Source organism: Mesoplodon bidens, assembly GCF_964165515.1.
Source record: "Mesoplodon bidens genome assembly, chromosome: 5".
Lineage (NCBI taxonomy): Eukaryota > Metazoa > Chordata > Mammalia > Artiodactyla > Ziphiidae > Mesoplodon > Mesoplodon bidens.
In genome coordinates, this window is record NC_138161.1 from 87,743,278 (window position 1) to 87,759,399 (window position 16,122).

Here is a 16,122-nt window from a genome sequence, read left to right on the forward strand (position 1 = left end):
AAAAGCACAAACAACAAAAGAAAGAGATACATTGGATTTCATCAACATTAAAAATTTTGTGCATTGAAGGATACTATCAAGAGAGTGAAATGACAATATCTAATAAGGGTCTAGTATCCAGATTGTATAAAGAACACTTACAACTCAACAACAAAAATATAAACAACACAATTTAAAAACAGGCAAAACACTTGAATAGACATTCCTCCGAAGAATATATACAAATAGCTAACAATGTTCCACATCAATAGTCGTTAGGAAAACGTGAGTCAAAAGCAGAATGAGATATCACTCCACACCTTCTAGGATGACTGTAATTTAAAAAAAAAAGAAAAGCAGAAAATAATATGCTGGCAAAATGTGGAGAAATTGGAACCCTCCTATATTGCTGGAGGGAATGTAAACTGAGACAAACTGATGGTTCCTCAATAAGTTAAAACATAGAAATACCACATGACCTAGCAATTCCACTTCTAGGTATATACCCCCCAAAATTGAAAACAGGTGTCCAGACAAAAACTTGCATATGAATGTTCAAAGCAGCACTGTTCACAACAGACAAAAGGTGGAATTAACCAAACTGTCTATTATCAGATGAATAAATAAAATGTGGTATAGCCATACAATAGAGTATTATCAGCTGTGAAAAGGAATGAAGTACTGATGCATGATACAACATTGGATGAACCTTGAAAACATTATGCTAACTGAAATAAGCCAGAGGAAAAATGCTAAATATTGTATGAATCCGTTTATATGAAATATCCAGAATAGGCAAATACACAGAGACAGAAAGCAGATTAGTGGTTTCCAGGTGGAGGGAAGAATGGGAGTTCCAGCTTAACGGGTACAGAGTTTCCTTTTGGGGTGATGAAAATGTTCTAGAACTAGACAGAGGTGATGTTTGCACAACATTGTATACTTAATCCCACTGAATTATACACTTTAAAATTATTAAAATGGTAAATTTCAAGCTATGTGTATTTTACCAGAAGTTTTTTTTTTAAAGATGATGAGATTTGTTTCAAAATAATAGAAGGGAGGAAGTAGATGGCTGTGTAGATGGGGCAGGATTGACTACTGGTTGGATGACTGTTGGGGCTAGTTTTGGGCACATTATACTCTTCTGTCTACTTTTGTGTACTTTGGGGATTCTCGATATATAAATACAAAGTTAAAGAAAATCTCAGTTATGTAAATTGTGGTTTAACAGCAGCAGGATGGACCAAAGAAACAACTTTGGGTAGAAAGAAAAGAACATTTTCTCAAGTGAGCAAAACATGTGTGTGCCCCTTCTCCAAATCCTATCTTGAAAAACACAGCGACCAGACCTCCTACAAGTGCATCCATTGCTCCTGTATCAGCTGAAGAAAATGTCCCACCATTGAGCTCTATTAGCCACATAATTATAGTTCCCAAGGAAAGCAGTGGAAGCCCAGTGACTCCAGTCTTTCAAAATTAGATTGGACAAAATACTTTCAAATATTCAGTAGGAAACAATCCTGCTCTAGCCAGGCACTAATGTCAGTGGTTTCTATAATTTGCTTCTCCATTCAGCTCCAGCTGAAGGCTGCTAAGTTCTTTTCATCTCACTACGGAACAAAATGATTGTTAAATTATGTAATGGGATTTTTTTTTAAAGAAAAAGAAAGAAAGAAACCAGCCTTTGCCAGCAATCGGTTCCTGCAGCCTTACAGCAACACTGATAATTACTGCCACCACACAGCGGGGACACTCCCTCACCACGAGTTACCTCATCACATTAATAAACAGAAACAGGGCTCAACATGCCAAGCCCAGCAGTGATAAGTCAATAACTTCACATCTCACAAGCAAGAAATAATGCATCATTAATATTCTTCCTGAAAGAAAGTCCTCAAAGAGTTGACACTGGGGCAACAATGCTTGCTAACATTTACTGAGAAGTTACCGTGTGCCAGGCACTGGGCTGAGTGATTTGCACTTATCGTTTCATTCATTCTCCTTCTCCTCAATTCCCTTTTCTTTATTTATTTGGAAATGAAGGTTAGTTATGGTCTGCAGCCTTATCCATGGTATATATACTCGTTAAGTAACTAGGGTAGGGTTGAAAGCATCATTCTTTCTCGAGTACTAGCTGTATGAACTTGGGCACGCTCCCTCACTCCGCTGGGCTCAGCACCCCGCCACCATCACTATTAAAACAAAATAAAAGCATCAGCCTTATATGTGTGATGTGAACACTGTGTTCTACAGAATGGAATGCCTCTGGTAGCCAGAAATTTCAAACTCTATTACTTATCTATTCTTTGGCCTGTTTGCATTTATTAAAAAAAAAAGTTTCCAACTTGGAAGATAGCATTAATAGCTCCCCAAGGTCCACTTCACTTGGATGGTGAGGAGATGGCTGAAAGAGCACCTATAAAGGGCACGGTGCACATGTGTTTCTAAAACTTCTGTTAATGAAAGAGTACCAAGCACACATGTCTTTTTCTCAAGCTTGTATCACACAGCAAGAAGACACAGCAGTGCATCCTCAAACACTGGATCTTTTTATTTGGAGGGTTGGAAGAGGGTGTAAGAGGTTTAAAGAGAATCTTATATTTGAAATTCTCATTCCATATCACCTACATAACTGGGTCAGAAAATGAAAATACACATGCATGTCCCTTGGGAAGAAAGGAGGCAGGTTAAGTTAAAGTGAGGACAGAACTGCGCTCAGGCACGATGGGGGCTGGGCCTGGGCTGGACCTGGAACCTTGTCAAGGTGGAAATATTTAAAAAGCAGCACAGTGTGTAGTGCAACCCAACTGTTAGGGAAAAGGTCGCCTGGATTGTTGAATGTGGGTAGCTATTTCTACCTAAATTAAAATGGTTAATTTTTAAAAACAAAGGCTTCTAACATATTTCACAATTTGCATGGTTGTTTATCACATACTTTTGTCTGATGAGCAGGATGTTTTCTCTTAGAGGTTGTGGGGTAAGGGGGTACTTATTATGCCCTCCTGTGCTTTCCCCCTCCTTCAGGACGGTATTTAAGAAAAGGGTCTTTGATTGGGAAATTGGGATTGACATATATACACTACTATGTCTAAAAGAGCTAACTAATGAGAACCTCCTGTATAGCACAGGGAACTCTACTCAGTGCTCTGTGGTGACCTAAATGGGAAGGAAATCCAAAAAAAGAGGGGATCTATGTTTATGTATACGTGATTCACTTTGCTGCACAATAGAAACCAACACAACATTGTAAAGCAACTATACTCCAATAAAAATTAATAAAAAAAAGAAAAGAAAAGAGTCTCTGGCTTCAGCTGATCCCAGAAGGAGTCCCAGAAGCACTAGGTGAGTCTTCCCTGAGGTTACCCCTTAACCGGGAGGGGCATGGGTTTGGAATCAGCAGATGTGGTCACTTCTAACTTGCTTTTTCCAACGCGAGTCACCTCTGAAAGAATTTTAAAAGGTTTATTCGCAGAGCCAGCCTAAGAGGCTTAGGATGATTTCTGGGGTCCCTATAGTATTCACTCACTTGCTAGTTAATTGGTTTTAAGTTCCTATAACAAGAAACAAAGCTTTAAGGTATTTTAAAACTGCAGGACTAGCCTAGAATATCTTGACAAGAACATATTCCCCCCAAATGTCACTAGTCAGTCACCCACAGGAAAAATGACTACTAACAGATTCCTTCTCTTTTATAGTAAAAGGAGGAGTGGGGGACAGGGGTGAGGAAGAGGAGGGAGAGGGAGGATGAAGGTCGACCTAAGATGAAAGAAGTCTCCACCAAGCAATTGCAGGGGCAATCTAAGAAAAGGAGAGGAAAGATTAACTTCCAAGAATTCACAAGTCTGCAAAGGATCAGCCTATTGACCTTGAAGGTCCAGAAACATCAGCAAGGCACAGGATATTTTTATCATGTGTAGCTGGGAATAGCCAAAGATCCCATCTGCATGATTTATGAAGGTGGTAACAAAACCCAAACTCAGTACTTTGTTACAGAATGCTGCTTCATTTGCCAAAGGTAGTTTAAGTTGCACAATATAAAATGTGTGTATGGAAGTACAAAAATTGGTGGGTATACATTTATCATTTCAGTTAACTGATGCAAAGGTAAAGCAAAACTGTGGGGAATTTCAAATTTGGAAAAGCAACCTATACTGGCTTTTACATTCATTTTTATTAATTTTTAAAATTTTTATTTATTTGTTTATTTTTATTTATTTATTTTTGGCTGAGTTAGGTCTTTGTTGCTGCATGCGGGCTTTCTCTAGTTGCAGTGAGCAGGGGTTACTCTTCCTTGCCGTGTGTGGGCTTCTCATTGCAGTGGCTTCTCTTGTTGCGGAGCACGGGCTCTCGGTGAACGGGTTTCAGTAGTTGTGGCACGCGGGCTCAGTAGTTGTGGCTCGCGGGCTCTAAAGTGCAGGCTCAGTATTTGTTGCGCACGGGCTTAGTTGCTCCACGGCATGTGGGATCTTCCTAGACCAGGGATCGAACCTGTGTCCCCTGCACTGGCAGGCAGATTCTTAACCACTGCACCACCAGGGAAGTCCCTTGCATTCATTTTTAAACTAGCATGTATTTGGGGAAACAAAAACTCCTTTGGCTTCTGAATTATATTCTTGGACTTGAAAACAGAATGCTTATAACCACAAATTCTAAGTCCCACAAATTCTAAGTCTTCCAAACATAAAAAGATGAGCCCCAAGGATGTGAAGTCTCAGGGTTTGTCAATAAAGTTTCTGGATATGAACAACTTTATATGTTGAGAATGACAATCACAGTTTGAATCTACTAAGCCAGCTGGTATTTTTAGCAACAAGAAGCCTGCTCAAAGGACAACTAGAAATACTCGGTAGTCGCCCATGTCTAAGGAGAGAGCCATCTTAGAGTCCGCATGACAGCATTCAAAGAAAGAGAAGTTAGCTGCCTCTTGGATTTGGTACCTGGTGCTCCAATTTCTCAGTATGCATGCAAGATCTTCTGGAGGGTATTTCCTGTTAGGGATAAATCACCACATGTCCACTTGAGTCATGGACTCAATCATAGAAACTAACCTTAAAGGCTAGTTTTAGAAGAATTTGGGGTGGGGATAGGGGAGCAAGTTTTCAGGAAAGTTAAAAATAGGAAAAGTAAAAGCAACACTGGCTTTAGAGGACTTAGGACTAAGAAACTTGGTAGTTGAGAAGTTTGAGAAGTGCAACACAAACAGGCATATTGGCTTTGGCTCAAAATTAATCTAGAATAGGAACCAGAGGGTTGTGTAGACCATTAGCAGAGTAACTGTAAGCATATATAAAGTCTTCCTTCTGCTAAGGTGAAAAGCAGTTTAAGCACAGTTCAAATGAAATTTATTGGGATAAAAGAAGAAATCATTTTCACATTCTTGTCCTGTGACAAGAATTAATCACCCATTCATTCATAAAAATGACTCCATAAAAGCTGAACTCAAGCCCAGTTGCAAACTATTAAATCAGGTGTAGCTTTAGCTCTGTGTTTGTATGTAAGCAACTTACATTGTCTCTACGGGTCATGCAATGGGGCAGCTCCAAGACTGGGAGCCTGTTTACAATCCCTCCTCCTACTATTTCAGGCACGCTTCTATATTTACCAAATTCAGCCTTTACAAATTTCTACTCACAAATAGTAAGATTCAATCACTTCTCCAGACAAGTGACCTAGGCTGTATATATGAAGGAAGAGAATTCTTTAGTAATAAAATTATCAAACACTAATTAACCCCCTCTGCCCTACGAAAGCCTCATTTCTGATGCATGGAACTAAGAAAAGAGTAAATTTCAATGAACTGTTCAGGAGACTCAGCTACAGGTGGTTGGATTTTTAATGGTGCTATCTGTAGCACCTTACATTTCAATCTTAAGACAACCAAAAATGTTAGTAGGCATGCTTTTTGCCAAACCAAGATGCTACAGCAATGTAAATCCAAACTATAAGAAACTTGGATTTCGGGGGCTGTGGCTAACATCACTGCAGATTCTAGAAAGGATCCCCCATTGGTGATTGAAAGACATCTTGGTTCATCCCAGTATCTCATTCCCAGATGATCTTACATGGGGTGTGGACAAGCAATGTCAGTGCATGAAGTGGAGCGTGCATGGAAGACAGCAGGCAGTGATGGGCCTCTTGTGCAATTGGAGTGGGAGCGTGCCCTCTAGACAGCCAAGCTACTGCTCTAACATGCTGCTGATATTCAGGCCCAAGAGTTCCAGATCATCTGATTTTTCAAAACCTTTCAAGGAATCCAGGCTTTTGTGTGGAACTGCTGTATTTTTTTCTAACGTTGGCATCATTAAAGCACCACCACCTTATGTGGGCCAAACTAAACCCATTTACCTGGGCAGCAATTAGTCTCCGGGTCGCCAATCTGAAAACTCAGACCTCGTCCAAATTTATCGTTTTTAAGAGAAAGAAACCAATGACAGTGATGCTGCCTCTGCTCAAGGTGAGACTCCAGGTCTCTGGACTCCAGGCCAGGCCTCTGGACTCCAGGCCAGGTCTCAGGACTCCAGGCCAGGTCTCAGGACTCCAGGCCAGGTCTCTGGACTCCAGGCCAGGTCTCAGGACTCCAGGCCAGGTCTCAGGCAGCTGCTAGCATGTTTCCCCTAAATGCACACAATATAATTTCTTCTTCTTTTTTTTTTTTTCTGCGGTACGCGGGCCTCTCGCTCTTGTGGCCTCTCCCATTGCGGAGCACAGGCTCCGGACGTGCAGGCTCAGCGGCCATGGCTCACGGGCCCAGCCGCTCCGCGGCATGTGGGATCTTCCCAGACCGGGGCACGAACCCGTGTCCCCTGCCTCAGCAGGCGGACTCTCAACCACTGCGCCACCAGGGAAGCCCCACAATATAATTTCTTAATGCTTAGCTCTGCAAGTCTTCAGGGATACAGTCTAATAAATGGCTTATTGAGTCATCTCAGTATAATAATCTGCTATGCCACTTGACCAACCTACATTTTGGAAGCTAATCAGAAATGTTTTTCCTTTTATAAGATAGTCTAGCCCTGTGATTGTTGAGGTGGTATCAAAAAAAGGTAGCAAAATATGTGTGATTTTGCTTTCTAACTTTAGGAAATTAACCCATTTAATACACAGGCTTTCTCACTCCTGGTGTCTGAATGGCACGCAGCAAAGTGGAGAGCCTCTCTTTGCTGAGATGCAGCAGAATGAGATGGCCATGCTGTGTGTCAGGGTTCGCCTTGTTTCTGAGAGATCGGAATCTTTATTGAAAGAGCTCCCTTTTTTGATTTCCGGATCAGGCCCTGAGCAGTTGATAAGGGAGAATTACTTGGCCGTTATCAGAAGTAGTTGTATTTCCACAAAGAGCTGGTACTAAACAACAGTTTATCTCTACGACAAGACTGATAGAATTCACACAGATTATAATTCAATCAGACACCTGAAACAGCACAAATATTGGTTGGTGGCCTATGTGCAAACCTCTGTCCTCCAGCCACTGCAAAAGAAATACCTGGGGAATAGCTCCTGTCACCTGAAAACTGGGAATAAATGTTAGAGTGCTGCTCTTGGTTGCTACAGGCTCCGTCTCTATAAAATCCATAATAATATTTTTATATAAATGTAATCCTAACAGAATGCCATTAGCCCAAAGAGTCAACTATCTGTGACCTTTGCAATTATTTGCTAAAACACTCCCAAAAGGTTTAATGTACTTTTCAAAGTATATTTCTTAGACTTAAGAAATACTGTCTTCGTAGCAGCTAGCAGGTCTTGCTGTCCTCTTCGGAAGCTGGGGAAACTGACAAATGAAGATGAACGGTGAACTCAAAATAAATTTGTGTAAACGCAAAGCTTTAGTCCTATTTGGAACACCAACCTCTGAAACTATTTTCCCAACTATTGGAACTATTTTTCACAACAAAAAGGAGAAGAATGTAGGGTTCAGGGGCTTGATTCTAGCATGAGGCAGCTTGGGGTTAGCTAATATACTGGCTTCATCACTCACTAGTTGTGAATCCTTAAGCAAACTTCTTAACTGCTCTGAGGCTAATTTCCTCATCTGTAAAGTGGGGATAATGAGAATATCTAATTTGTAGAGGGATTGTGAAGATCTAATGAAATAATATGACAATGCAAAAACATACAGTACTTGGCACATGGTAAGTAGGTGATAAATATTACTTGCCATTGTTATTAACACAGAATGGCCCAAATTTAGTGAGTCAGAGGCCTTGGAACAAGTACACACTATTATATTCTATAGCCAAGTTCCCATCAATATTGTGATCTGGTGTTAATTTACCAACTATTATGTTTCCGTTCTGCCTTTAATTTTCTAAGTTCCTCCTTAGTTTGCCATCAAATAGAAGAAGAACAACTAGAAAAAGAAATGATGCTCCTGTACCCATGAGGCATTTCATAGCTTTGTATTTTTATCCCCAGGGACATAGAAGCTAATGGACCATTTCTGGTGGGGACAGTCAGAAGAGTCCTCTGCATGGGCACAAATCTGACAAAAGGGAGGCTCTCTGTCTACCAAGCAGAATGTGGGGCATATAATTGCTGCATTTTGCCACCAGCATTTGATTGCAGGTGGGGAAAATGGAATGTGAAGGCAGAGTTCCTCCCGCCATGGCGCAGGTTTGGAAGTGATCACTACTTGTAGACGCCCCTTTGTGAAATACAGGAAGCGGATCAGCTTGCTCAAACAGTCTCCTCATTGGCCTTCCTGCTCCTCCTCTGGCCCCCATCTGGTCTAGTCTCAACCCAGCAACCAGAGGGACCCCTTCACTCTACGGGTCAGATTCCATCCCTTCATCTTCAAAACCCTCCAGTGGCCCCCAGCTCACTCAGAGTAAAAGCTGACATCCTACCAATGTCCTGTAAGGCCCTGCCTGATCTGGCCCCAGGTCTCATTCCCACATCTTCCAGTCACACTGGCCTCATTGTTATTCCTGGAAAACACCGGGCCTGGAATGCCCTTCCTCGAGTTATCTACAATGGGGCTTCCCCTGGCCACTGCAGCACCTACCTGCAATCCTCATTCGTCTTTCCCTGCTCTTCCAGGCATTTATCCTCTTCCAGCATGCTGAGTAGCTTTCTGACTTATTATGTTTATTGTTTGTGGTCTGTAGCAAGAATGTAAGCTGCATGCAAGTAGGGGCTTTTATCACTTTTGTTCATTGATATATCATAAGTGTCCGTAAGAATGCCTTGCGTCTAGCAAGTGCTTGATATGTATTTGTTGGATGAATGAATGAATGGATGAATAAATGAACACATACTCATGCAGGCTCCTAGCTCCCAGCAACCACAGCCATCTCCATGGGAAGAGCAACTGGCCAGGGTGCGAAATGGTGGGCAGTGACTTGTTTCCAGAGCATAAAACCTCCTGTTTGTGCCATGCAGATGCAAACAGGCTTGCTTCTTTCTTCCAGTGCCAGTCTGAAAATGGACTGCAGATTTTGCTCATTAAAAAAAAAAAAAAAAATTAAAAAACCCCAAAACTTCCAGTGTCTTTCGCAGAACTTCAGGCCAAGCTAAACTTTTCAAGACATCTGCATTCTTGTCCTGTGTCCATCCATTAATGAGCTCGGAGGCTCTGAGAAAGACAATTAGCTTCACTGGGATCCAGTAAAATAAATGACGACTAGTTTTCTTTCCAGCTTAAAAAAATCTCAGCATTAGGAAAAAGGCGAAAACAAGTCAAGCCCTGCTTGACCACTCCTCTCCTTCCTCAACCAGTGATTTGTAATATATATACCCAAATTTTAATAGTTCAGCCTAATAAGAAAACTATCCTGTCTGGCCCATCTCACAAAAGGAATGATATTAATAGTTATGTGTGACTCATCTGGAAATAGTTGTACTACCTCAGGTGATAAGCCAGAGGTGATTCCAAAGCTGCATTAATGCTTTCTTTTAATCTGGAGCCATAGCTCTGACCAAACCAAAAAATGCTTCTGCAGACAGTATCAAAATAGCTATCATTCTCCTCTTGTCATCTGCTGCAGCTTGAAGCAAGGCAGGGGTCATTGCTAAAATGTTAGATTCCTGGCAGTATAAAAGTCCTTTGGGAACACAGAGATATTTAAACTTGTGCCATCTCATCATATCCTGCTGAACATGCAGGCCACAGGGAAACTGAACTCTCACAAGTACCTGTAGCAATGGTAGTAGTAATAATAATAATCATCATCATAATAATAGCAACTAAGTTTGTACCAATAATATCACTTTCATAAACAAAACAACTATTTTGTCAGCATCAAATGCCCAGCCCCTTCCTAGTGTTGAGGAAGACACATTCCTTGTCCTCAGAGCCTGTCTATATGAAGAGCAAAGATAGCCCAATGAGAAGCAATTAAGAAAGACATGAAAAAAAGTTTCCAAAATTAAATTACTGAAATTACTACCCAGAAACAAATATCTTCAACATTATTGGCGTACATTATTCTAGACATCCCCGTCATGTTAATATATGTATATATATTTTTTCCTTTTTCTTTCTTTTTTTGACAAAAAAAGAAAATGTACTATATCTAATCATAGCCTCTAAAAAAGCTTTTAAAAACCCTTACTATAATTGCTCATGTTCATCCATTTGTAAACATAGATCTACATCATTTTAACTGGCTGAATATTGTCCCTTAATGGATTTACTTAAGTGATTCCCTATTAGTTAGCATCTACATATATTTTTATGTAGTTACCCAAATATTCATTTAGGATACATTCCTGTGTGTGAAAATACTGGGTCAAAAGTAAGGCATTTTCTTTGGGAGATTAAATATAGATATAGATATCTGTGTGTGTGTGTGTGTGTGTGTTCCAACTGTCCTTGTGTAAAGTTGTACCAACATTCATTTCTACAAGCAGGGGGCGTAAATGTCCACTCTGAGTATATCATTAAAAATAATCTTTGCCAATCTCCTGGGTAAGAAGTGGTATCTAACTCTTGTTTTCTTTTGCATTTATATTGCCAGTAAGATTACACTTTAAAACCATCTTTATTGGTAATTGATATTTATTACTTTGTTAATTGCTGCCTTGTCTTAACTCAATCTTTCTATTAATCATTTCACATATTTTCTTATTGATTTATAAAAACTCTTCATCTCTAAAGGCTACCAAATTCCTTCTCATCATATATTTCTTAAATTAGCTATTTGCATTTTTTACTTTGATTATTGCATTTTTTGTATTTTTTATATTGTAAAGAACTTACATTCAATATTAGATCCTGAATCTTTAATGACGGACATCAAAAGTCTTTAAAACATACCTGAATTCAATACCAGCTTTCTCTAAAATATACCTGAATACAACTATAACCATAGATCTATACACATTTTAAATGTATTCAAATATTTTTTGAATTATCATTTTTCACAGTAAAATCTTTTAAAAATTGTTATTAGTTTTTCGTTTCCTTTTGTCCTTTATTTTATATTCATTATTTTATCTTTTACAGCAAAATTGTCTATGGCCAATTAGTTGTGTGGCGAAACTGCTTGTGGTGAAACTGCCTGCAGCAAAGATGTTTAAGCCAAAATACAGGACATGAGTTTACTTCTCTGTAAACCTTAGTTTTGTCATCCAAAAGAATGAAGATAATAATAATGTCTACCTCAAAGAGCTGGAATAAATGATAAGATTCATAAAAAGCAAACAGCATGGTACCTAAAGTATGATAAAAACTCAATAAAGGTAGTCATTAGTGGGAAAAAAAACAGAGAACCTAACAACTAGCTTTAGGGATGGTCCACATTAAGGGATAGAAGATAGAGAGTTATTCAAGGAAATGGAAGAAAACGTCAAAAACACAATTTATGGATATCATGGAGTAAAGGATTTCAAAGAACAACTGAACTTAGTAATGAGGATAGAGAAATGCACTATTCAGTCCTGGGTGTTTTCTATGTAAGAAAAGCAAATTTGGGCAGCACTACATACCCAAAGTTGGTCATCCATGCCTGGTGGATTCTTTTTGATAAAAGCACCATAGTATGTAGCAATATTCCGGTGATGAGAATATTTCTTCAACATGTTAATTTCTTGTTTGATTTCTTCCTCTTCATCCTATATTAGAACAATAAATATTGTCATGAAAATCCAGTGTCTTTAGTAGGATTCTGTTTTTCATCACCATCTATATCAACTATGCAATAATTTCTTTCTTAAGTTTTTTCTTCTGTGGTAACAAACAAGCATAATTACCAAATAACTTGACTTTCTTCCTTGACTACAAAGAAAAAATTTACAAGATAACACATTGGCAGTCCAAGGGGGTCTTCTGTTTGTACAGCAAACCAATACAGCAGGCAACCTGCTAGGAAAAAAAAAAATTCCTCATCCTTTCACCTGGAAGAGATTAAGGTAGACAAGCTATTAAGATAAAACTCACTCTAGGCCTCTGGGTACTATGTCCATCAAGTACCTATCACTGATCATACCTGGTATAGGGAAGGTTAAGAAAAGTGAAAAGAAAAAAAATACAGGCTCTTCGATTTAAAATTTGTTAGGTTCATTTTCTTTGAAGTCTCCTTTTATTGAAGTCCCTGATGGAAGATGATGAAAGTCAGATGGGAAAGGGAGCAAGGGTAAGTTCCCTCCATCTGAGGATGTTCACAAAGCAGGAGTACCCATCTCACCTTCAGGAAAGTACACATGAAAAGAAAGGGGACATGTGGTAGTGCCACGAATGTGAAAAGAAAGAACCCTCCTACAGAGTAAGTTTCCTAATTCAGATTTCACTCATTCCCAGTTTCAATTTGGAGTCCACTAACTTGGACCTTTTTAAGAGAACCTGACATCACTGGTGAAGAGTGTGTGTGTCCTCCCATAATTTTTTTAAAAAATATTTATTTATTTATTTGGCTGTGCCAGGCCTTAGTTGCAGCATGCGGGATCTAGTTCCCTGATTAGGGATTGAACCCAGGTCCCCTGCACTGGGAGTGTGGAGTCTTAACCACTGGACAACGAGGGAAGTCCCTCATAATTTTACTTTGAAATGTACACATCAATTGGACTTTTACATAGTATTTTATTCTTGAGGTTGGTGGAAAAAATTTCTAGCCCAGGAAAACTGTTTTAGATGCAGCAGTAAGAATCTCTGCGTGTAAGATGTTACATGGCCATTACCTGAAAGACCATTCATGGCGTGTCCCTGTCTGTACCCTCACCTCCTCCAGCTACTTGGTCTCTACGTTGCTGGGTCCTTCTGTGGTCTCCCATGAGTGTCTTCTTTCCCCTTCCTCTTCTTCACATAATTTCTACTCATCCTTCCTGACTGAGTTTAATGGACACTCTTGAGGGATGTTTTCCCTAATTCTCTCGGGTAATGTCAAGTCTCCCCACTATATCCTGTCCACCCCCAAACCTGCACACACATTTGTTGGTACTAGAACAGAGGTATGGGTCATACTGTGTCATAATTGCCCTTTTACTTGACTCCCTTCTCCATGGCTTGTAAGCTCTCTTCTGCCTTCAGGTCTCAGTTCCAGGATCCCTTCCCCAGCAAAGTTCTCTGATCTGCCTGCCTGTGGTTCTAGCCCCAGGGATCGTCACGTGTCTCTTCCTTTGCAGCACCTACCAGAATGGCAATCCACATTTATCTATCTAAACATTTGATTGGAGCCTCTCTTCCCTGTCAATCCATAAAAACTATCAACGCAGGGATCCTGCCTGCTTTTGCTCTTTATAAATAACATCCTAGCATCAAGCAAACTGCCTGTGAATAAATATGAATAAAAGAATGAATACCTACAAAAGTTCCAACCACTTACAGCAGCATTCCTTATAGCTTGAAAGGAACTGGTAAAAACAAGAGGAGGAGAGTGGTGAAACGCTGACATTTGCTGACCACGCAAAAATAAGTTTTAGTAAAAAGCAATGGTGGTTTGCAAACCTAGAAGAACGCAGTATGTTACATATGACGTGGCTTAACTAAGTCAAAGACTAGGTAGTCTCAAAATAGAATGTATGCTTGGGATGCTGAGCTAAGAAGAAGCACGTGGCCTTCACAAAGGAGGGAAGTAGAGGGGTGAGGGGCTGGGATGGGGGCAGGGGATGGCACATGCCGACCAAAGGAATCTTCCCTGCGGCTGTCAGAACCTGCCTACGCCTTCACTGCAAGCCTTAGGAGAGAATGACCTTCACAGTCCTTCAACTTGTTGCAGGGTCCTGCAGCAGGCCTCCAAATGTCTGACGAGTGTGCATGTTAGCTATTTTAAACCCACCACGCGGGGCCTGATAATCATGGATGAATATAGGATGTGAGCAGATGTACGTTAGGGAAGCCTAGATAAAAGCGGAGAAAACAAACCTGAGGGTTTCTGGGGCAGTCTGGCATCTGCTTTCGATTAAAGAGGCAAGCACATGAGACAGTAAAACACCCGTCATTTTCCAGCGGCCGCCGGACAGACTCAGCTTGGGTCATTCTTAGTGAGAAGCGGGGCTGGTTCTACAAGTATTTGCTGCCTGCCTCAGGTTCTCAACGGGATGGTGGCTGATGCGGGAGAAAGAGAGGAGGAAAAAGTGCCTAAAAAAGCTCACCATATCATTAAGGAAACAAGAACTTATGAAACAGTTAAACAACAGTGTGATTTAGTATATAATTAAATCCAAAATAAATAGTACTGGAGACCAGAATGAAGTCAGCATGTTCTCCATGGCTTTGCAAAGGTAAACTGAGGCAACATGGTAATGAAGAAAGCATATGCATTAAGTCAGGAAAATGAGGGGTGGCAGGTGGGGTGCATGTTCAGCTTGAGCTCCACTCCTTTCTGGCCGCATGATCTCAGGAAGGCAGCCTACCTTTTGGAGCCTAATTTTTCTCATCTATAAGGAGATACAGATTTTATAATAGTATCAATATTATTATATGTCCCAATCTTCTGTGAAAATTAAATGAAGTATGTGAAAGTTATAAAATATAATACAAACTAAACATTATTATTAATCTTCTCAACCAATAAATAAATAACAAAGGTAGGAGAGGGCAGGAATATAAGTAACTTGAGTTTTAGGTTTAAATTGTTTACATTCCAAACACAGTTATGGAACCACTGTGGGTCATGGTTACGTAGCTCTAATATATAACCTTGATCTTGATCTTATATGGCCTTGTAAGTGAGCGTGAAATTTATCAGGCCTTCAGGGCTACTGTTTATCCAGATTTCAAGACTAGTGCAATGATGGCCGTAAGTTACTCAGTGAAACGGAAAGGGAGGCACTTATTATGACCATAAGAACACATTTAACCCCTTCATAAGCAGTCCAACCTCTTACAATACGGCTCATTGAAGGAGATGGGTTACAATGCTTTCAAAAGGACAAAACAACAACTGAGGTTAGAATTAGATTACAAAGTTATAAGAAGCTTATCTTCTGTTTTGTAAATGGATTATTCTTATGTCCTGAGAATTGAGCACAGGGATCAAGCTCACTGGGAAACTAATGACCACTGGGTCATAGTGAAAAACAAAGTAATGGTACCAAATTGTCACAAATGTTAAAAGGGAGTAATTTTAATAAGCTAAGTCCAATACTCTAGGAAGAACCATTATTTCAATCAGAAGAGTTCAAAATCTTGTCCAGGGCTTCCCTGGTGGCGCAGTGGTTGAGGGTCCGCCTGCCGATGCAGGGGACGCGGGTTCGTGCCCCAGTCCGGGAGGATCCCGTGTGCCGCGGAGCGGCTGGGCCCGTGAGCCGTGGCCGCTGAGCCTGCGCGTCCGGAGCCTGTGCTCCGCGGCGGGAGAGGCCCACGTACCGCAAAAAAAAAAAAAAAAAAAAAAAAATCTTGTCCAAGCTGACTTATTATGTAAAGTCAGGCACGGCCATTTAAACTCTCCGAATGCCAGATATTTTCCCCTGTAAATGGGAAAAAGAATACCTATCAAAGTCACCTCCTAAGGCTTAGAAATGATTAAGTGCTTATGTAAGCACAGCTTTATTATCAACATAAAGAAGATTGTTTTTTCTCAAGATGACGAGAATCTATTTATTGCTTACTGTTTGTGGTAGACTAAAAGGAAAAATGGCCCGATATGTGGCAGCCTCCCACCTGAAGAGGTGGAGTCCATTTCCTCTGCTTGTCTCTGGGCTTGGCCATGTGATTTGCTTTGGCCAATGGGACATTAGGAAATACGACGCAGCAGAGACTTGAAA

At 40.3% G+C, this 16,122-nt stretch overlaps 1 protein-coding gene across 5 annotated transcripts in view; it reads right to left on the reverse strand.

The window, feature by feature from the left end:
- Positions 1-16,122, reverse strand: part of TNIK (TRAF2 and NCK interacting kinase) — a 412,416-nt gene that overhangs the window by 136,421 nt on the left and 259,873 nt on the right. For all 5 annotated transcript variants that reach the window (XM_081235887.1, XM_081235886.1, XM_081235888.1 and 2 more), the window contains exon 4: positions 11,908-12,033. In XM_081235887.1, coding sequence (XP_081092013.1) covers positions 11,908-12,033 — 126 coding nt within the window. The remainder of the gene's footprint in view (positions 1-11,907; positions 12,034-16,122) is intronic.